Here is a 21360-nt window from a genome sequence, read left to right as displayed (position 1 = left end):
GCACTTAGTGAATACATGAACTCCTCAAACTACGGTAATCACTAGAAATAATCCCAATTATTGTCACCTTGGGGTATGCGGATCATAACTCGTAATAGGTGTCTACAACTTGCAAGATAGGATCAAGAACTCAAATATATTCATAAAAACATAATAGGTTCATATCTAAAATCATGGCACTCGGGCCCTAGTGACAAGCATTAAGCATAGCAAAATCATAGCAACATTAATCTCAGAACATAGTGGATACTAGGGATCAAACCCTAACAAAACTAACTCGATTACATGATAAATCCCATCCAACCCATCACCGTCCAGCAAGACTACGATGGAATTACTCACGCACGACGGCGAGCATGATGAAATTGGTGATGGAGGAAGGTTGGTGATGATGATGGCGACGAATCCCCCTCTCCGGAGCCCCGAACGAACTCCAGATCATCCCTCCCAATGAAGAACAGGAGGTGGCAGCAGCTCCGTATCGTAAAACATGATGAATCCTTCTCTCCGATTTTTCTCTCCGCAAATAGGTACTTGTAGAGTTGGAATTAGGGTCGAAGGAGCTCCAGGGGGCCCACAAGCCTGCAGGGCGCCCCCAAGGGGGTGGGCGCTCCCCCAGGGCTTGTGGCCTCTGGGTGGCCCCCCTATGGTTGATTCTTGTGCCAATATACTTTATATATTCCAAAAATATTCCCCGTAAATTTTTAGGTCAACTCGAGAACTTTTATTTCTGCACAAAAATAACACCATGGCAATTCTGCTGAAAACAGCATCAGTCCGGGTTAGTTCCATTCAAATCATGCAAATGAGAGTCCAAAACAAGGGCAAAAGAGTTTGGACAAGTAGATACGATGGAGACGTATCAAATATCAGTCAAGTCAAGAAACTCAGAAAGATTGTTAGGATAAAGAAACTAGCGACAAAAAACAACAAGATCTTTGTCTGCACAATGAAGAAGACATCAGTGCACTACAGGGATGGTACTAACTATTATACCTTGTCTTTTTAATTCCTTTGCTCAATTTCAAATCTAGAGAAGATATTTATGCATATCCTTGTTTTCAGGCCTTTCCAAAGAAGTTCACTGATGATTACCTCTCAAACCACCTGTATGGTCAGGAGGCGAGGGAAAGTATTCATACAGCACCCACGGTACAATATTGAAGTCTTCCTGAAGAGGACAAAGGATGTATGGTCAATCATCCACAGGCACTGTCCTAAAGTTGCAAAGACCTTCAACATCAATGAAGGCTCAATATTTGCCTTCCGCTTCAGCAGTTTTCCAGATGAGATTCAACTGTCTATCTACCGTCTATGATGATAATTTCCAAAGGTTATAAATGTTGCAGGTGAAACTTGATGCTGGTGCAGCTGTGTAATGGGGTAGCTAGCTATATGCCTATGTGCTGTAACTGAGTGTTGAAGCTATATGATGTATTTCAATTATGAAATACTGGTTCCGTAATATCAGAATGAAATTTATTGTGTGCTTAATATGAAATGTCAATTTGATTAATAAATGGAGTATTAATAATAGGCTAATTAGCATGCTAATTGGGTTTTTCTATTGCAAACGCTTATTGAGAAAACACCATGGGCGGTGACCTCAGACAACGCACACGGTTTCTGGGAAGAATACGTGTTGGATCAGTGAACAATCACACATGACTTCCTCTATAAAACTGTTTGCATTAGGCCACTTTGCGCAAATGTTTTCCACATAAAAAGTGTGTGTGTGATGGACAGCCTATGCCACACGGTTTCTTCTACGCACCGTGCGTGATGCATTCAATAACGCAAACCATAATTTTTTATATCGTCTGCAATGGCAACGCTATCACAAACGATTTGATGGGGAAAATTGTTTGTGATGTGCGTGCGAACGGAAACGTTTGTCTGGGACTCATCATGTGGGATGTACATACGAACGGAAACGTTCTTCTTGGATTGACTATATGGGATGTACGTACAAACAAAAATGTATTCCGTGTATTGATTGTATGGGTTGTACGTACGAAGGGAAATGTTTCTCTGGGATTCACTGCATGGGATGTACTTACAAATGGAAACTATTGGGCCTGTATAATTGTATGTGATGACTAGCCCGATCGCACATGAGCTCATTTTGCGTAGCGTGTGTGACAGGAGGGCCTATCACCGACGGTTTCTGGGTTGTGTGGGAAGGACCCCCGTATCGCCCACACTCACTAGGCGACGGTTTAAAATGCCGCCGTGGAAAGGGGTTAAAAACCGTTTGTATAGCAGCTTGTTGTACCAGTGTGATATATGAAGAGAACATGCAACAAATGTGCTCTAAAAATACGTAAAATATAGAGCCATCAGTGGATGGCATCATCAACGGTTATCGCCAGGTCGATTCCAATGCTGTCGGCCGGTGGTTGTATGACGCTCTTTTTTCAGATGGCTTGATGAGTCGGGGCGAGATGAGGTTGAGAAGGGTTGTCTGCAAATGTTAACAAAGTGTCGGGCAGTTTTTGCGAAGTTTCCATAGATTGCTTCCTATGAGTTCGATTCAGATCTGACGATTATAAACAGAGAATGGCAGGCACACCATCATCACCAACTCCATTTTTATAGGAATAGAGATGAGGTAGCTTTTATAGGAGTACAAGATTATATTAGGAGTAGAGATGAAGTTGGTCGCCCGACCCTCGCGTCACTCGAGCGGGGCGACTTGGGAGGAACCAAGCCGGCGGTGGCCCGCCCCCACCTCCCGCCCACCCCCTGATACGTCTCTAACGTATCTACAATTTTTTATTGTTTCATGCTATTAAACTATCAATCTTGGATGTTTTATACCCATTTACTAGCAACTTTATATCATTTTTTGTGACTAACCTATTGACATAGTGCCTAGTGCCAGTTGTTATTTTTTGCTTCGCAGAAAATCAATACCAAACGGAGTCCAAATGCTATGAAACTTTTTGGAGAATTTTTTCTGCCCAGAAGACACCCAGGAGGCAAAGAAGTGCACCAAAGGAGGCCCGTGGGGCCCACTAGGCCCCAGGGCGCGCCAGAGGCCCCAGGCGCGCCATGGTGGGTAGTGGGGCCCACGAGAAGCTTCTCCACCGACCTTCATCTCTATAAACACTCTAAAATCCCCAAAACCTTAGGGGAGTCGACGAAACACTTTTCCAGCCGCCGCAAGTTTCAGAACCACGAGATCCAATCTAAAGGCATTTTCCGGCACTGCCGGAGGGGTCAACAATCATGGAGAGGTTCTTCATCATCCTTGTTGCCCCTCCGATGATGCGTGAGTAGTTTACCACAGACCTACGAGTCCGTAGGTAGTAGCTAGATGGCTTCTTCTCTCTTTTTGATCTTCAATACAATGTTCTCCTCGATGTTCTTGGAGATCTATTTGATGTAATGACTTTTTACAGTGTGTTTGTTGGGATCTGATGAATTGTAAGTTTATGATCAGATCTATCCATGAATATTATTTGAGTCTTTGCTGAACTATTTTATGTGTGATCTTTATAGCCTCGTATTTCTTCTCCGAAACTTTGGTTTGGTTTGGCCAACTAGATTGATTTTTCTTGCAATGGGAAGAGGTGCTTTGTGATGGGTTCGATCTTGCAGTGCTCAATCTCAGTGACAAAAAGAGACATGACATGCATGTATCGTTGCTATTAAGGATAACAAGATGGGGTCTATTCCTACATGAATAGATATTGCCTACATCATGCCATCGTTCTTATTGCATTACTTCGTTTTTCCATGAACTTAATACACTAGATGCATGCTGGATAGCGGTCGATGTGTGGAGTAATAGTAGTAGATGTAGGCAGGAGTCGGTCTACTAATCTTGAACGTGATGCCTATATACATGATCATTGCCTTGAATATTGTCATAATTATTTTCTTTTCTGTCAATTACCCAACAGTAATTTGTTTACCCACTGTATGCTATTTTCTCAAGAGAAGCCTCTAGTGAAATCTACGGCCCCGGGGTCTATTTCCTATCATATTAAAACCAAAAATACCTTGATGCACTTTTTCTCTCTTTATTTTATTTTGTGTTTTAGTTAGATCTATTTACCAAATCTCATACAATTTAATCTATCTCAATACCGAGGAGGGATTGACAACCACTCTTACGCGTTGGGTTGTAAGTTTTCGTGGTTTGTGTGCAGGTGTTGTTTACATAGTGTTGTTTGGTTCTCCTACTGGATTGATAACCTTGGTTTCATAACTGAGGGAAATACTTACATTTGCTGTGCTGCATCGTCCTCTCCTCCTTGTGAAATTACCAACGCAGATACAAGCAATCACCCCCGTGTCGCCGCTGTCGGAGGGCTGGCCGGCGAAGCCGCGCCAGGATCTGGGATGGTGGCGGCTGGGCCGTTTCTTCTCCCCATCACCCAGCTGCCCTCCCCCTTTGCACCTTCCCTCCAGATCCGGTCCCGGACGAGGCCGGCGGCCTCCTCCTCCAACGAGGATGGCCTCTCCCGGCAACCTCTTTCCCACTACGTAGGCAACATGACTGGCCTCCCCCGGCTGGGGCTCCACCGTGCGGTTTCTGGTTCGCCTTGGATGGGATCTAGGCGTTCACCCCGGGCGATTGCAGTGCTCCCCCTCCGGCGCCCCTCCCCTGCCGGTCCAGCCAACCTGCGGCCTAGCCCTAGCCATGGTGGCGGCGGGGCCTCCCATCTCGAGCGCGATGTCCCCTTCCCCCTAAGACCCGATCTTGTGTGCGTCTACATCGGACTGCGCCTCCCTTGGTCGGCCCTGCCGGTGTTGCGGCTTGGCCGTGGCATGGAAGGTATCCTCTGCGGCCCTCCCTCCCCGTGGGCGTAACCCAGCTCGTTGCTGGTGCTGGAGCTAGTTGGGTGGTGGATGTGGGTGCTGTGTCCGGTCGCGGGTCTGCCTCGTGTCGGAGGCCCTTGTCTCCGGCGGCGCCCACCTCCCTCGTGCGTCGGTGGCTGCTCGTGCATGGTGATTGTTGATGCAATAGTGGTTGATTCCCTAGCGGCGACTGCCTTTTCGCTGCGCGCCGGCATGGTGTTGTGGTGTTCGTGCGGCGCCTCACAGTGGGTCTTTGTTGGTGTTGCCTCGGCCACGGCGGCCTCTGGACTTGCGTTCTCGAGTGACAACTCAGATATGCATGGCCGAATGAGCTGGAAGGAGCACAACTACAAACACGACAACTCAGATCTGCGCTCTTTGCAGTCTTTGCTTGCTGGCGTCGCTTTGTCGCTGCTGCTTCCCCCGCGTCGGTTCTCTCTGCCTCACCGCACCTCTGATGATGTACCTCCACGCCTCGCTTAGTGCCAACTCCTTTGTCGTGTGTCTGGTGGCGCCATGTGCCACCTTCCGGCGGCCTACCCCCTCCAGATTTGGCGGCTCCAGCTAACAACGACTTCTCCATCTCAATTTTTCGAATTCGACGGCTACAGGTTTGCTCAGAATCAGGCTAGGGAGAAATCTCTGCCCGGCTGCTGCCACGACCTTCATTTGCGCCCTCTTCACGCTTAGGGGGACCTAAGTCCGGTTCTCTAGACCAGATGGCGGCGGCGTTGCGTGCCGTTTTTCCTTCTTGAAGGAGCAATCTTGCTCGCTCTCGGTGTCCCTGATGCTAGTATTTAGTGATGTTAGTCGTCTTGTTGGTTCGGTCCGCCTCTCTTGTTTGTGGCTCGGTGGGTATAGCTGTGTAGTTTTCTCTGTTTGGGCCGAACATCCTTCTTTGTTTCACGTGCCATGCTCATGCCTCTTTGCGTTTGTGTCATGCGACGTACCCTTAGGACATGAGCAATGGAGGCATCAGCTTGATGCTGCCCCATGTCTTAATTTAAACCTAAAGTATCGAAACTACCATTTGCATTTTTACTCACCCAAGGGAGGCAGCCATAGGTAGACCCCACTGTATTGATCCCTATCTTAGTTCTTTTCTCCTGTTTACTCCCTTCGTCCGGGTTTATTAGGCGTAAAGACAACTTCTCTTGGACCAAGACACATAGTAATTTGCTCACATTAATTCTTTCATTTCACTCCCAACACACTCTCTCACATGCATGCAGCCAATGAAAAAGCATGCATGCAGTGTATTAATTCCCTGACCATGGCATCAACAACAATGACTTTCAATGCAACCAATGAAGTGGTTGCATGCATGCACCTTTCCAAAGCGAGGCCTTATAAAAAAAGACATGATTGCGATGTTGTGAGGCCTAATAAACCCGGACGGAGGGAGTACTTCTCTACTCCTTCGTTCTCTCTCCTTCTTTTCTTTTACTTTCCCCCTCAAGCGGCTACCTCCTCTGCAAGAGACTGCTTCTTGTGCAGACCACCATCTGAACCTGATTTGCCCCACACCGAGCCGAGCTGGACCTGCGGGGCAGCACCATGGGGCAGCCCGTTGGCCATGCACTTATCTGTACTCTTTCTTATTCCTTATACTAAATGAAAAGATGCGTGAGCTTTGCTATTCAGAAAAGGAAAAAAGTAGTATGAAAAAACAAAAAAGCTAGGTAGGGATACGACGCTTTCATTTTCTTGCTCCATTAAAACACCACCTCGTCGCAACGGAAAAGCCATTCTCCTCTCGCCACTCTCACCGGCCCGAGCGCTCGAGCGAACCGTGAGCGACCCTCGCCCACCGCGTCCGTTCCCCATGACGATATCGCTGCCGGCGACGGCGGCGGCTCTGTCCGTCGTCCTCGCCGCGCTCTGCCTCCTCGTGGTCCCGGCCGCCGGATTCTACCTCCCGGGCGTCGCGCCCAACGACTTCGAAAAGGTACCCACCGTACTATCTTGCGGCAAACTCTATTTCCTCCCTGCTTGCGTGGACCCCTCCCGTGCAGGATCGTGTTCTGGTCGGATCTGGGCGCAGCATGCCCAGATCTGGGCTCGCGCGGCTGGGTGTCTCGGAGATCTCCGTGCTGTCACGGGGTTAGATTGTGATGTGGCCTCGCGCAATGTAGGTGGTGCGCGGAGTGTATGCATTTCGAGAAGCCAAACTTAGAACTATGCTTGTCGCTCGAAATTATGGTTGCCCCCGCGCCTGCTTGTGCGTTAGGACGAATGAACATGCCATGGGAATGGGGTAACGAGATTTAGTAGTCAATGCACGGAGATTGACGGCTGATTGGTAGCTCGTGCGCTGGCGGCAATGCGGATTTAAAAGATGATTTATGGTCATCAATGCTTGTCATTAAATCGTGATATAAGTTGCCTAAGTGATTTTCGAGGACCGAATAAGTTTTGGAATGCAGATTTGCTCGTTTATAAGCTGTAAAATCTCAGGTGGGAAAAACATTGGCCTTTAAAACTGGAGTTCGCTAGGATGTGTGGCCCTTCTCTACAGTGTCAGTGCTTTTTTGATTCAAAGGATTTTCATAGGAATTACATTTGTTGGTTGTTCACTCAAAGATCTGAATCTCCATCTAATATTTCATATCCAACTTACTAGCATACATTATGCACCAAGCTGGCAAATGGTTTATGCAGGTTTTGGGCCGTGCTCCATGCTCACCTTTTTTTCCCCTGTTAACTGGGATTCACTTGTTCGTATGCGACTGCTAACTGAATTATTATGGTTCAATGCAGAAAGACCATCTCCCTGTGAAAGTCAATAAACTGACTTCAATTAAGACACAACTTCCCTACTCCTTCTACTCTCTCCCATTCTGTAAGCCAGATACGATCGTTGACAGTGCTGAAAATCTGGGTGAAGTTCTCCGTGGGGATCGCATTGAGAACTCTCCATATGTGGTTTGTTCTTTTTCTATCCATTGTTTTCTTTGCCCGGTACTTTGCACAGTTGGCCTTTAACTTTTCATGTCTATGTTTTCCAGTTTGAAATGAGGGTACCTCAGATGTGTCAAATAGTCTGCAAGATTTCAGTTGGGGAAAAAGAAGGAAAGGTTCTCAAGGAAAAGATTGAAGATGAGTACCGCGTGAACATGTATGTTAGTCATTTAATTTCTGGATTATCTAAGATTTTATTGATGTCTATCGGTAGGTCTCACATAAATTCTCTACATCCAACAGGATTCTTGACAACCTACCTCTAGTTGTTCCTATTCAAAGAGTGGATCAAGAAGGTGCTTATTTCTATCAACATGGGTTCCATGTTGGAGCCAAAGGACAATACTCAGGGGTAAGTTAAACTATTATGTATTGATCAAATGTCATCTGGGGGCAAAGTTCTTCTGTGCACTTTACTTTTCTTGGTTGTTTGACAGAGTAAGGATGAAAAGTACTTCATCCACAATCATTTGTCCTTTACGGTGAAATATCACAGGGATGCACAAAGGGATGTTTCTAGGATAGTGGCCTTTGAAGTAAAACCCTACAGGTACATTTGAGCTTATAATTATTTGAAAATTCAGGTTTTGGTGATTTGAATCTGAAAAACAATGGCATATGCTGCAGTGTGAAGCATGAATATGGACAGTGGAATGACAAGAAGACTCATCTGACCACTTGCGATCCGAATGCGAAACGTATAATTACATCATCTGATTCTCCTCTGGAGGTTGAAGCTGGCAAAGACATTGTCTTCACATACGATGTGGATTTCAAGGTGATAATTAATGTGTAAACCTTTTAGGTTCGACACTATTGAAGTGATTTTATTTGCTATAGTATTGTTTAGTGTGTCCTAGGTGGAGCTTGATATTATTTACTAATTCTTTCAACTACTCTTATCAACTTGCAGGAGAGTGATATCAAGTGGGCATCTCGCTGGGATAGTTATCTGCTGATGACAGATGATCAAATCCATTGGTTCTCCATTGTAAATTCTCTCATGATTGTTCTCTTCCTTTCCGGAATGGTTGCAATGATCATGCTTCGGACCCTTTATCGGGATATCTCCAAGTATAACCAGCTTGAGACTCAGGAGGAAGCCCAAGAAGAAACTGGATGGAAGCTTGTTCATGGTGATGTTTTCAGGCCGCCTGCCAACTCTGATTGGCTCTGTGTTTATGTTGGTACAGGTGTCCAGTTTTTTGGCATGATGCTTGTCACGATGGTCTTTGCAGTCCTTGGCTTCCTTTCTCCCTCCAACAGAGGTGGACTGATGACAGCTATGCTCTTGCTTTGGGTTTTCATGGGTTTGCTTGCTGGCTACTCTTCTTCACGTCTTTACAAGTTGTTCAAGGGCTCAGAGTGGAAGAACATTGCCTTGAGGACAGCATTCACCTTCCCTGGCAGTGTGTTCACTGTTTTCTTCTTCTTGAATATTCTTATCTGGGGGCAGAAGTCTTCTGGTGCAGTTCCATTCACCACAATGTTTGCCCTTGTCCTCCTTTGGTTTGGTATCTCGGTGCCTTTAGTGTTTGTTGGGAGTTACCTTGGTTTCAAGAAACCAGCCATTGAAGACCCAGTGAAAACAAACAAGATACCCAGGCAGGTACCTGAGCAAGCCTGGTACATGAACTCAATCTTTTCGATTCTAATTGGAGGGATCCTTCCATTTGGAGCTGTGTTCATTGAGCTCTTCTTTATCCTGACCTCCATCTGGCTGCACCAATTCTACTACATCTTTGGGTTCCTCTTCCTTGTCTTCCTGATTCTAATCGTCACATGTGCCGAGATCTCGATTGTGCTCTGCTACTTCCAGCTATGCAGTGAGGATTACTTGTGGTGGTGGAGATCATACTTGACATCAGGATCTTCTGCCCTGTACCTCTTCCTGTATGCGACTTTCTACTTCTACACAAAGCTGGAGATCACAAAGTTTGTGTCAGCCATCCTTTACTTCGGCTACATGCTCATCGCCTCATATGCGTTCTTTGCCTTGACGGGTACAATTGGATTCTACGCCTGTTTAATGTTCACTAGGCTGATTTACTCGTCTGTGAAGATTGAGTAACAGTGCTCTTCTCCCTAATTTTCTGTTGACATGGTGAAGGTCGATGCTGTGGCCAGTGAATGCCGCCCTCTAAATTTAGCTATCTGTGGCATCAGTTCTGAGTTCTGAAAGCTGGCTGTTAAGATGAAGTGGTGATTTGTTATCCATGGTTAAACTATCATAGCTAGCTCCGTGAGTTTTATTATCTTGTCCCTTTTTTGGCTTTAGCATCTGGATCACGAGGATGCCTGTGAAGTACCTGTTGTGAATTGTATGTGGATGCTGATAAAGTACCTATTGTGAATTGTATATGGATGCTAATAAATCTCAATTACTTCATGCCAGAATGTAATGTAATTGTTGACGTACATTGAGCCTTTTTATTGAATATATACCACTGCAGTGAAAAATATTGTGACTAGTTAGGGCATCTCCAACCGCCTACATCACAGGTGTCCACACATGAGTCTGACCGGGAGACACAGCTCCTAGCGGTGGCGATCGCACACCCTCTGGCCTCTGTTTTCTGTTCCCCTGGCACACAAAAATCTGACCATCAACCGATCTTTGTGGACAAAGAGGGCGATGTGCAGGGTGACCAGCAGCGCGCGTATGTGAAGAAATTTGAAGCGAGGTGGTTCCAGGAGGAGAATATCATGCAGCTAGTAACAGATGCATGGGAGCACACGGCAGTAGCAACCATGCATGACTGGGATAGGGAGATCCCGAAGGCACCTCATCGTCGCCTAAAAGAGCTCAAGGCTGAGTTGGAACAGCTGCGGTTGGGCCCCCTTACTGACAAGTGAAGGAAATATGTCCTACAGGCAATAATAAAGTTGTTATTTATATTTTCTTATATCATGATAAATATTTATTATTCATGCTAGAATTGTATTAACCGGAAACTTAGTACATGTGTGAATACATAGACAAACAGAGTGTCATTACTATGCCTTTACTTTACTAGCTCGTTGAATCAAGGATGGCTAAGTTTCCTAGCCATATACATGAGTTGTCATTTGATTAACGAGATCACATCATTAGAGAATGATGTGATTGACTTGACCCATTCCGTTAGCTTACCACTTGATCGTTTAGTATGTTGCTATTGCTTTCTTCATGACTTATACATGTTCCTATGACTATGAGATTATGCAACTCTCGAATACCGGAGGAACACTTTGTGTGCTACCAAACGTCACAACGTAACTGGGTGATTATAAAGGTGCTCTACAGGTGTCTCCGATGGTACTTGTTGAGTTTGCATAGATTGAGATTAGGATTTGTCACTCCGATTGTCGGAAAGGTATCTCTGGGCCCTCTCGGTAATGCACATCACTATAAGCCTTGCAAGCAATGTGACTAATGAGTTAGTTGCGGGATGATGCATTACGGAACGAGTAAAGAGACTTGCCGGTAACGAGATTGAACTAGGTATTGAGATACCGACAATCGAATATCGGGCAAGTAACATACCGATGACAAAGGGAACAACGTATGTTGTTATGCGGTTTGACCAATAAAGATCTTCATAGAATATGTGGGAGCCAATATGAACATCCAGGTTCCGCTATTGGTTATTGACCGGAGACGTGTCTCGGTCATGTCTACATAGTTCTCGAACCCGTAGGGTTCGCACGCTTAACGTTCGGTGACGATCGGTATTATGAGTTTATGTGTTTTGATGTAACAAAGGTAGTTCGGAGTCCCGGATATGATCACGGACATGACGAGAAGTCTCGAAATGGTCGAGACATAAAGATCGATATATTGGACGCCTATATTTGGACGTCGGAATGGTTCCGGGTGAGTTCGGGCATATACCGGAGCACCGGGAGGTTACCGGAACCCCCCGGAAGGTATATGGGCCTTATTGGGCCATAGTGGGAGAGAGGAGAAGGGAGCAAAGGAGGGGGGGCCCCCCCAAGCCCAATCCGAATTGGGAAGGGGGCCGGCCCCCCTTTCCTTCCTCCTTCCTCCCCCTTCCTTCCACTCCTAGTCCAACTAGGGAAGGGGGGGAATCCTACTCCCGGTGGGAGTAGGACTCCCCTTGGGGCGCGCCTAGGAGGCTGGCCTCCTCCCCCTCCTCCACTCCTTTATGTATGGTGTAGCGACCCGACTCGATAAGAGTCGAAGTCTCTGTGCTTACCGTGCTAGTCCCTGGATCGACTTGCTAGCACACACAGTACTCGATGAAATAACAGAAATAACACACATCTCTTTATTACATCGATAGTCCAGGAGCAATACATTTATTACAAAATAGGCAATAGAGCCAATAAACAAATACTGTGGAAGCAAAGTAGTAAATGAGTCCAACTCCACGAGCAAGGTTGAGTGTAGAACATCGACCTATCACACCTTAATCCTCGTCGGATATATCTGCAATGTGATAAGTTGCAGCCATATAGGTCAGTACATTGAATGTACTGGCAAGTCACATCATAAGTGTAAAGAACCTACTTGTACATGCAATTTGGCTGGTGGAAAGCTCTAAGTTTAGTTTTTTGCATAAAGTTAGTTTTTCCCTATTAGGAAAGATGTTATTCTACTACTACACATTTTCATAGGATGAGTTGGCAAACCCAACTCCATCCGTTCCCAAGTTTCATTTAAAACCCAACTGTTTAATTAAAGGTGAGGAGATCTCCCGGCATTTCCACTACTAGATGCTCAACTTGTCCGTAACCGGGGACACGGCTAATCGATTAGGTTGACACTCTGCAGAGGTTGCGCACTTTTCCCCACAAGAATCGACCACCTCCATGATCGGAAGATCGAGACATAGTCTTTCGAAAATGTTCCCCCTTAACCCACGGATAGGCCGGTACACCTACATCATTCTACATCTGCTAGCCCATCCCGGAAGGGGTCACACTAACTACTCAACTAAGCCAGAGCCCATATTGGCTTGTGGCTGCACACGTAAGCTTCTAGACATGAGAATACGATTGATCTCTTTGAGCCTGAGCGGATGGTCCACTAGTGGTGCACCACCATGGATTTCCCATGCGTGCCCCACTGTACTTCGCCACCATTCCAACAAGTTTCCGCCCAGGTAGTTCATTAATTATCTTAGGTCCTATTTACTACATTGTCACTCATACTTTACAATGATCACTCCCCAATCCACGTCTACTTAGCGAAGCAACATAATGTAAAACGATGGCGACAATGTTATAAGGTTCAGACCTACCTCAATGAACTACTGGGTGAAAAGCATAGTCATGCGGCGTCAATTCCTACCATGCAGTCCTACCGCAAAGAACTAAGTGCATAATAAAAACATAGGTAATGAAACATGATCAAGATGCAACTTGCCTTGGTACTGCTGGTTCAATCCTAAAGACTGATAATATTCTTCTTCGCACTCCGCGCAATCTATCGCAAAGAAGATAAACAAACATAAGCAAACATTTCAGAGAGCCAAGAAGAACATGCAAAGCAAGAAGTCTCGGAAAAACCAAATGAACAAACAACACTTAACTTGCACGAAAATATTCTAAGTGCAAAACAACATAGGCCTATGGTTCAAGAAGTGATGTGAACTATAGTGCGTACTATGCATACTAGTAAAAATATTAATGGACAGATCCTAGTGTGTGTAAAATATTATGACAAAGGTCCAGGTGATAGGGTTTGGCTACGGTGACAGAATGCAAAAAGAATCAACTTAATCGGAGCTACGGTTTGAGAGATATGGCCATTTTTGAAGTTCGTATTTGAATCTGAATAAATTCAAATTTTAATCTGACAAAAGTTTGCAAAAAGGATACCACTGGATAGATCTAAACAATACGAAGAATTTACTGCTGGTTTCATCGAGTTTGGATATACGGTTTAAAAGTTATGGCTAATCTAAGCTCAGGGACTAATCTATGATAAAAGGGACTAAACAGTGAAGAAAAACTATCGCAAACAGGTCCCTGGCGCGTGGCAGATTCCTACTGGCCGAAAGGTGTTCGCCGCGTAGCTTATACAACGGACGGCCACAATCTAAGAAAAACGGCGGCGGCGGCTAACTTATACAGAAACCGATCGGTTTTTAGAATAAAAACCCGCGGTTAACCGCGTACCGGTTCAACTAAAAAAAACTAACCTAATCTAATCTGGGCCGTCGGTGATCGATCTAACGGGCGGGAGTAGGGCGGCGGCTTACAGCGGGTGGTGGTGGTGGCCGGCGACGATGAAGACGGCGGCGCGGCGTCGGTGACGGAGGGGGCGGCGGTTGCGGTGGTCCTCGTCGACGGGGAAGAAGATGGGGAGGTGCGGCGCGTCGAGGGCGTCGCGGAGGTGGTGTCGGCGTTTGTCGGCGGCGTCGGGACGGGGCGAGGCGAGGACGGCGGGGCTCGGTGCTCCGGCGGCTCCGACGTCGACGGTGCGGCGGCTCCGACGGGACCTAGGGGCAAAAATCGTGTCAAACGAATGCGCCTCGGCGAGCTGAGAAAATTTACAGAAAAGTGAGGGTCGGAGTGGTCTACGGGCGACGAAATGCTCCGGCTAGTGGCGTGGCTCCGGCGAGATGCGAACGGGCAGCGCGGTGGCTGTGAGCTGCGTGGGAAGAAGCGGGACGACGAGGATGGAAGAGGGGGTCGAGGGGCTTTTATAGGCGAGGGCAGAGGGCTCGGGGTCGACGGATAAGCATTATCCGAGCGCGAGGCGGCCGGCGGTTGCGGGCGGCGAGGCGCGGATGTTTATCCCGCGTGGTGCGGGAGGTTGGGGACGGGCTGACGTGCGGGGCCCGCCTGGCAGCGGCATCGAGAGGAGGTGAGCGAGGGCGAGCGCGGGGCGGTCGACCGGGCGGGAGGCTTCGGGCGCGCGGGCGCAGGCCTTGGGCTAAATGGCCAGCTCGGCCGGTTGGGGCGCTCCTGGGCCGAACCCAGTTTCGGTCCAGGCTGCGGTGAGTGCGTGCGTGTGTTTTTTTTAAACCGAACACTAAAGTGGCCCTAAATAATTTAAGTGAATTAATAAAAACACCACAATAATTTCTTAAATAACTATACAATATTTAGAGCCTAATGAACATTAACTTAAGCACAACATATTTTGAAAATATTTTCCTAATGCAATTAATGCACTTTTTGCAGATAAAATAAATACCAATAAACTCCAAAACTTCAAATAATATTCAAAATAAAATTTTCCCACTCTTTTATAAGTTTGAGGAAGTCATCTTATCCCCTCTCATTTGTTTTTCTCGAGTGGAAAAAATATTATTTGAATATTTCAAAAACTCCAAAATGCAAAGAAATATGATATGCATTGAATGATTCTATTAACATCCAAATTTAATAAAATTTGGGATGTTACAAACCTACCCCCCTTAAGATGAATCTCGTCCTCGAGATTCGGGTTGGCCAGCAAAAATGTGTGGATGGTCCTGTCTAAGATCCTCCTCTCGTTCCCAAGTGGCTCCCTCCTTGGTGTGGTGACTCCACTGAACCTTGCAGAACTTAATGATCTTGGTACGAGTGATTCTCTCTGCAGTCTCAAGAATCTTAATAGGCTTCTCCTCATAAGTCAGATCATTCTCCAACTGAATTGCCTCCAGTGGCACTGTATCTCTCAAAGGAATGTCCGCCATCTCTGCATGACACTTCTTCAGCTGGGAAACATGAAACACATCATGAACTCCCGACAAAGCCTCTGGTAATTCCAGCTAGTATGCAACCTCTCCTCTACGTTCCAGAACTCTGTATGGTCCCACAAACCGTGGTGCTAACTTTCCTTTGACTCCAAATCTCTTAATACCTCGAAGTGGAGACACTCGAAGATATGCTCTATCTCCCACTTCTTAGATCACTTCCTTGCGTTTAGCATCGGCATAACTTTTCTGCCTTGACTGAGCTATCTTAAGTCTGTCACGAATCAACTTGACCTTCTCCTCAGAATCCCTAATCAAATCAGGTCCAAACAATTTGCGATCTCCAACTCCATCCCACATCAAAGGTGTCCTGCATTTCCTGCCATACAATGCCTCGAAAGGGGCCATCTGCAAACTGGCTTGGTAGCTGTTGTTGTACGAGAACTCTGCGTAGGGTAAGTTATCATCCCAACTAGACCCATAGTGTAGCGCACAAGCTCTCAGCATGTCCTCCAGAATCTAATTGACTCTCTCTGTCTGCCCATCAGTCTGTGGATGGAAGGCTGTACTGAACTCTAGCCTGGTACCCAAAGTTTCATGCAACTGATTCCAAAACTTTGAGGTAAACTGTGTTCCTCTATCTGATACGATGCTCCTCGGAACTCCATGCAGACATACGATCCTGGTCATATATATCTTTGCCAGCTTAGCACTTGTATAGGTGGTCTTCACTGGAATGAAGTGAGCAACCTTGGTCAAACGATCCACTATCACCCAAATGGAATCATAACCTGAACGGGTCCTCGGTAACCCCGTGATAAAGTCCATACCAAGTTTATCCCATTTCCAATCAGGTATCAGCAACGGCTGAAGTAAACCTGCTGGTTTCTGATGCTCCGCCTTTACTCTCTGACATACATCACATATTGCCACATACTCGGCAATCTCTCTCTTCATGCCGTCCCACCAAAAACTTACCTTCAAGTCCAAGTACATCTTGGTGTTGCCTGGGTGTATCGAATATGGTGAGTCATGAGCCTCCTGAAGAATCAACTTCCTGATCTCCGGGTCATTGGGTAGGCAAATCCGTTGCTCAAACCATATGGTTCCATTTTCATCCTCACGGAATCCTTCTGCTTTCCCTTTGCCCATCATTTCCTTTATCTCAGCAATACCTTGGTCCAACTTCTGGGCCTCTCTGATTCTTCCCAACAAGGTGGACTGTAGCTCAAGTGCGGCAACATAACCTCTTGGAACTATTTCCAACTGAAGGTCTCTAAGCTCATCACATAACTCCTGAGGTAAACCTCCTGCTGTAAGGGTATTAACATAACTCTTACGGCTCAAAGCATCCGCCACAACATTGGCTTTTCCTGGATGATAATGCAGACTCATGTCATAATCCTTTATAAGTTCCAACCATCTCCTTTGCCTGAGATTCAACTCCTTCTGCGTGAAAATGTACTTCAAACTCTTGTGATCCGTGTAAACATCACAACGATTCCCAATAAGATAGTGTCTCCATGTCTTGAGCGCATGCACTACGGCTGCCAACTCCAAATCATGCGTGGCATAGTTCAACTCATGAGGTTGAAGCTGTCGTGAAGCATAAGCTACAACCTTTCCCTCTTGCATAAGAACACCTCCAAGTCCTAGACGTGAAGCATCACAATACACCTGAAAGTCCTTGTGCACGTCAGGCAGGATTAGCACTGGGGCTGTGACCAAACACTTCTTCAACTCTTGAAAGCTGGCTTCACACTCTTCAGTCCAAACGAACTTGGTGTCCTTCTTCAACAACGCTGTCATGGGCCTTGCAATCTTGGAGAAATTTTCAATAAATATCCGGTAATATCCAGCAAGTCCAAGGAAACTACGAATCTCGCCAACTGTGGTGGGTGCATTCCATTCTGTGATTGACTCTACCTTGGTAGGGTCCACTGCAATTCCTTCACCTGACACTACATGTCCAAGGAATCCGACTTCCTTGAGCCAAAACTCACACTTGATGAACTTGGCATAAAGTTGATGTTCTCTGAGCTTCTCCGAAACTAAGCGCAGATGTTCAGCGTGTTCCTCCTCATTCTTGGAGAAAACCAATATGTCATCAATGAATACCACAACGAACTTATCCAAGAACTCCATGAACACCTTGTTCATCATGCTCATAAAATAAGCAGGGGCATTAGTCAAACCAAAGGACATGACTGTATACTCATAAAGCCCATACCTTGTGGTAAAAGTGGTCTTGGGTATATCCTTCTCACAGATCTTCAATTGGTGATAACCCGATCGAAGATCGATCTTGGAGAAAACACTAGCTCCTTCTAACTGGTCAAACAAGTCATTGATCATCGGTAGGGGATACTTGTTCTTGATGGTCACCTCGTTCAAAGAGCGGCAATCCACACACATCCTCAATGTTCCATCCTTCTTCTCCACTAAGAGTACTGGGGCTCCCCAAGGTGATGAACTCGGGCGAATATACCCTTTCTCTAGCAACTCCTTAATCTGTTTCTTGACTTCCTCCAAATCATTAGCGGGCATCCGTTACGGCCTCTTGGAGATAGGTCCTGTACCTGGCAGCAACTCAATCAAAAACTCAATCTCCCGATCTGGCGGCATACCCGGTAACTCCTCCGGAAATACATCGGGATAATCCTTCACCACTGGTACTTCTTCCTGGACAACTCCCGTAAGAGAGTTCACCTGAGTCCTCTTAGGCTTAAGCCTAGATACATACTTGATCCTCTTCTTCTCTGGGGTGGTGAGAAAAATCGATCTACTAGCACAATCAATGTTCCCCTCATACTTGGACATCCAATCCATCCCTAGGATTACATCCAACCCTTGCGACTCTAGTATGATCATGTCTATGGGAAAAACATGTCCCCCTATGTTCAAAGGCAACTGGAAACATCCCTGACTAGCCATAGACTCGGCTCCTGGGGAACTCACTAGAATGGGTGACTTAAGAGCTATGGTAGGCAACTTATGTTTATCCACGAATCCCCTTGATATGAATGAATGTGATGCACCAGTGTAAAAAAGAATGAGTGCTGGAAATGAATTAACCAAGAACTTACCAATCACTGCGTCAGGCTGCTCATAGACCTCCTCCACATTGACATGATTCACATGCCCCTTAGTGAAAGGATTAGGCTTCTTGCCTCCAGAATTCCCATTTCCATTCCCATTCTACTGCTCGGGACACTCATTAGAGTAGTGCCCTGTCTTCTTGCATTTGAAGCAAGTGATGTGACTCAGACCTTTCTTCATTGGTGTAGAAGAGTTGAAATGCTGCTGGTTGCCATTCCCTCCATTGCCATTGCCATTGCCATTTCCATGCTTGTGACCATGGTGGTTGTGTCCATTTCCTCCATGATGAATGTGGCCTACATGGTTATGATGATTCCCTCCAAACTTGCTAGTGCCTGATCCAGAACTTCCTGAGTACGGGCTGTAGTGGGGTTTCTGTTGAACTCCAGAGTTATACTTCACCGTACTTCCTCTTACGATTCTGCATCTGCTGGTGCTTGCCTTCGAGAATGGTAGCCTTATCAACCAGCTCCTGATAGTTCGCAAAGGTCGCCACAGTCAACTGAACTCCCAACTCATCGTTCAGTCCCTCCAGAAACTTTTCTTGCTTGGCTGCATCAGTGGCCACGTCCTCTGGGGCATAACGGGCCAACTTACTGAACTCATCAACATACTGGGATACCGTGCGTCCTCCCTGGCGCAAGCTGCGGAACTCCTTCTTCTTTAGACTCATGGCTCCAGCTGAGACATGAGCAGTGCGAAACGCCTGCTGGAACTGAGTCCAAGTCACACTCTCCAAGGGGTATGTGGTGGTGTAGTTCTCCCACCAAGCAGCGGCCGGGCCATCCAGCTGATGGGCGGCAAACTTCACCTTCTTAGCATCATTGCATCCTGCCGTGGCCAGCTCCCTTCCTATCTTGCGGAGCCAGTCATCTGCGACAATCGGCTCCGTGCTGCTGGAGAACACGGGTGGGTTCAGCCTCAGAAAACGGGTAAGACTGTCAACTGGGGGTGGCGGCATTGGGTTGTTGTTGTTGTTGTTGTTGTTGTTGTTGTTGTTGTTGTTGTTGTTGTTGTTGTTGTTGTTGTTGTTGTTGTTGTGGTTCTGGTTCTGAATGAGCATCTGCATAAGAGCATTCTGCTGCTGGATCAATTGCGTGAGCTCCGGCGGAAATTTGAATCCGGGGTCACGTCTTGGAGGCATCTGATGGGTTTAGAGTGGATGAGGAGTTAGAATAGAATAAGGCCTAGTGAGTAAAATCACACTACCCATATGCACATGATAGCAATAAAACTTCAAATCACTCCAATTCAATTTCAAACAAAGAGGTTCACACAAATAATCAGACCTAAGGTAAGCCATGTCACAAGATTTGACAAGGTCTTACAAATGAAGTAAAACTAATCGGATAACGAAATCGAATTTCTAACTCTCATGGTGGTATAAAATCTAACTCTCATCGGATGAAGACCAGTCAACCATGTTGACATCAGGTGTCCTTGCATCACTGTCTGTGTCGTCATCTCCAAGCTCATCATCCTGGTCCTTGTCCTAGCTGACGAAATCTCCATAAGAGTGATCCTCCTGGATGTTTTCTCCCTCATCCAGCTTCTCCTCGGCCTCCTCAAGCTCAAGCTTTAGGTCGTCGATCTTCTCCTGCAATGCGTCCAGCTCTCCCTCATGCTCGATGCGAGCGTCCTGGAGTTCCTCCTCGAGATCGGTCTTGCGAGTCATGAGGTTCTTGATGACGATCATGTTGTCAGACAACTCCAGCTCCATCATACGAATGTGATCCTCCATGTCCTGGATATGGGATGCTATCATCTCGTCCTCCAGGGTACGCACCACATCTCCATTTGCGTCGCGGCGTCCGTACATCGAGAAGGAGGTCTTCTTGAGGTCCTCGTCATACTCCTCCCGAATGCGTTCGAGAGCAATGTGAGCAGCGATGCCCCTGCCCAAGCCCCATGTTGCAGTATCCACATGGAAATCAATGGGCTTGGTGCGGTTTCCGAGGATGCGTCCGGGGATATGGGCATCAATCCTCCAACGCGTCTCCTCGGGCAAGGTGGCAGCGAAAGTTCCAGTGAATGTGGGAAGCCCAATCTTCAGGTGCTTCACGATCTTCATCAGCTGCCGTCCAAAGGGCATGGTCTCATCGGGCTGCTCGAACTCGACAATGGTGGACGACATCTACATTTTGAAAGAGGAAGAAATTAGTAATGAAGCAGAGAAGGTACGAGACCAAAGGATATATAGGGAAAGTGAAAAATATAGCTTTTTATCCTATGGCTTTTCCATTTTCTAGGGGTTGCCTCCTACAGTCAACCTGGCTCTGATACCATCTTGTAGCGACCCGACTCGTTAAGAGTCGAAGTCTCTGTGCTTACCGTGCTAGTCCCTGGATCGACTTGCTAGCACACACAGTACTCGATGAAATAACATAAATAACACACATCTCTTTATTACATCGATAGTCCAGGAGCAATACATTTATTACAAAATAGGACATAGAGCCAATAAACAAATACTGCGGAAGCAAAGTAGTAAATGAGTCCAACTCCACGAGCAAGGTTGAGTGTAGAACATCGACCTATCGCACCTTAATCCTCATCGGATATATCTGCAACGTGATAAGTTGCAGCCATATAGGTCATTACATTGAATGTACTGGCAAGTCACATCATAAGTGTAAAGAACCTACTTGTACATGAAATTTGGCTGGTGGAAAGCTCTAAGTTTAGTTTTTTGCATAAAGCTAGTCTTTCCCTATTAGGAAAGATGTTATTCTACTACTACACATTTGCATAGGATGAGTTGGCAAACCCAACTCCATCCGTTCCCAAGTTTCATTTAAAACCCAACTGTTTAATTAAAGGTGAGGAGATCTCCCGGCATTTCCACTACTAGATGCTC

At 46.3% G+C, this 21360-nt stretch overlaps 2 protein-coding genes across 2 annotated transcripts; one reads left to right on the top strand and one right to left on the bottom strand.

Annotated features, from left to right (window-relative positions):
- Positions 1-6451: 6451 nt before the first annotated feature.
- On the top strand, positions 6452-10188 carry LOC109770753 (transmembrane 9 superfamily member 9). Its single transcript, XM_020329464.4, has 7 exons — positions 6452-6757; positions 7570-7734; positions 7818-7927; positions 8014-8122; positions 8208-8320; positions 8398-8548; positions 8684-10188. The coding sequence occupies exons 1-7, from the start codon at positions 6635-6637 to the stop codon at positions 9839-9841; spliced, it is 1929 nt and encodes a 642-aa protein (XP_020185053.1). The 5' UTR covers positions 6452-6634; the 3' UTR covers positions 9842-10188.
- Positions 10189-13975: 3787 nt separating this feature from the next.
- LOC141027166 (uncharacterized) lies at positions 13976-19464 on the bottom strand. Its single transcript, XM_073504142.1, has 2 exons — positions 18901-19464; positions 13976-14260 (listed from the first exon to the last, which is right to left on the bottom strand). The coding sequence occupies exons 1-2, from the start codon at positions 19462-19464 to the stop codon at positions 13976-13978; spliced, it is 849 nt and encodes a 282-aa protein (XP_073360243.1).
- Between the last annotated feature and the right edge of the window lie 1896 nt (positions 19465-21360).

Source organism: Aegilops tauschii, chromosome 7, assembly GCF_002575655.3.
Source record: "Aegilops tauschii subsp. strangulata cultivar AL8/78 chromosome 7, Aet v6.0, whole genome shotgun sequence".
NCBI classification, from domain to species: Eukaryota; Viridiplantae; Streptophyta; class Magnoliopsida; order Poales; family Poaceae; genus Aegilops; species Aegilops tauschii.
This window is presented reverse-complemented; position numbering and strand designations above follow the sequence as displayed.

Bases quoted from the DNA above. Each gene is read 5' to 3' on its own strand.
- LOC109770753 (XM_020329464.4), top strand. From the start codon at position 6,635: ATGACGATATCGCTGCCGGCGACGGCGGCGGCTCTGTCCGTCGTCCTC. The intron at 6,758-7,569 runs GTACCCACCGTA...GGTTCAATGCAG, and splicing joins CGCCCAACGACTTCGAAAAG to AAAGACCATCTCCCTGTGAA. The intron at 8,549-8,683 runs GTGATAATTAAT...ATCAACTTGCAG, and splicing joins CATACGATGTGGATTTCAAG to GAGAGTGATATCAAGTGGGC.
- LOC141027166 (XM_073504142.1), bottom strand. From the start codon at position 19,464: ATGCCGCCACCCCCAGTTGACAGTCTTACCCGTTTTCTGAGGCTGAAC. The intron at 14,261-18,900 runs GTATAACTCTGG...AAATTTTCTCAG, and splicing joins GTAAGAGGAAGTACGGTGAA to CTCGCCGAGGCGCATTCGTT.